This window comes from Dipodomys ordii, unplaced genomic scaffold (assembly GCF_000151885.1).
Source record: "Dipodomys ordii isolate 6190 unplaced genomic scaffold, Dord_2.0 Scaffold108, whole genome shotgun sequence".
Lineage (NCBI taxonomy): Eukaryota > Metazoa > Chordata > Mammalia > Rodentia > Heteromyidae > Dipodomys > Dipodomys ordii.
In genome coordinates, this window is record NW_012267324.1 from 1,973,204 (window position 1) to 1,973,809 (window position 606).

A 606-nucleotide genomic window follows, 5' to 3' on the forward strand; every position below is an offset into this window, starting at 1 on the left:
CGGCGGGCCTGGGCCTGGCTGGGCCGTGGGGGGATCCCAGTCCACCCCGCACCCCACTCCAGCCGTCCGCGGGCTGTGCGGGCTGTGATCCCGCAGGAACCGGGCGAGGACCCCAGCACCACCTCAGCCCCCGCCCAGCCCATCCGAGACCGATGACCCTGGCCACCTGCCGGCGGGGCCGGGCCGGGCCGGGCGGGCACCGTCCTGCGCACCCCGCACCATGCGCGAACTCAGCTCGACCCCCGCCGGCCACCCCGGCGCGGGGCTGCACAGAGCACCGGCCCCGCTCCCCTCAGGAGCCCTGGCCACGCGTGGGACCCCAGCCCCGAGCCCAAGGCCAGCCCAGGCAGGACGGACCGACAGCCGGAGGCGGGCCGTGTCGCCTCGAGCCCACAGCCCACGAGTGAACCGACGCTGGCCCAGCCAGCCGGTAACGCCAGGCTGGAGGCCTGGCTCCGGCGCCAGCACCCTCGGCCGGAGAAGCAGAGGGCGCAGGGCCAGGACGCTAAGACCACACGGAGACACACGAAGTCTGCACAGACCTGCGTGTACTGGAGAGATGGATGAAGGTGTAGAGGTGGGCCAGAAGGGGTCGGGGGTAAGGCA

At 74.1% G+C, this 606-nt stretch overlaps 1 protein-coding gene across 1 annotated transcript in view; it reads right to left on the minus strand.

The window, feature by feature from the left end:
• The window catches only part of Map1s (microtubule-associated protein 1S), a 13,602-nt gene that overhangs the window by 674 nt on the left and 12,322 nt on the right, over positions 1 to 606 (minus strand). Inside the window, exon 6 of the mRNA XM_013028336.1 lies at positions 358 to 551. Coding sequence (XP_012883790.1) covers positions 358 to 551 — 194 coding nt within the window. The remainder of the gene's footprint in view (positions 1 to 357; positions 552 to 606) is intronic.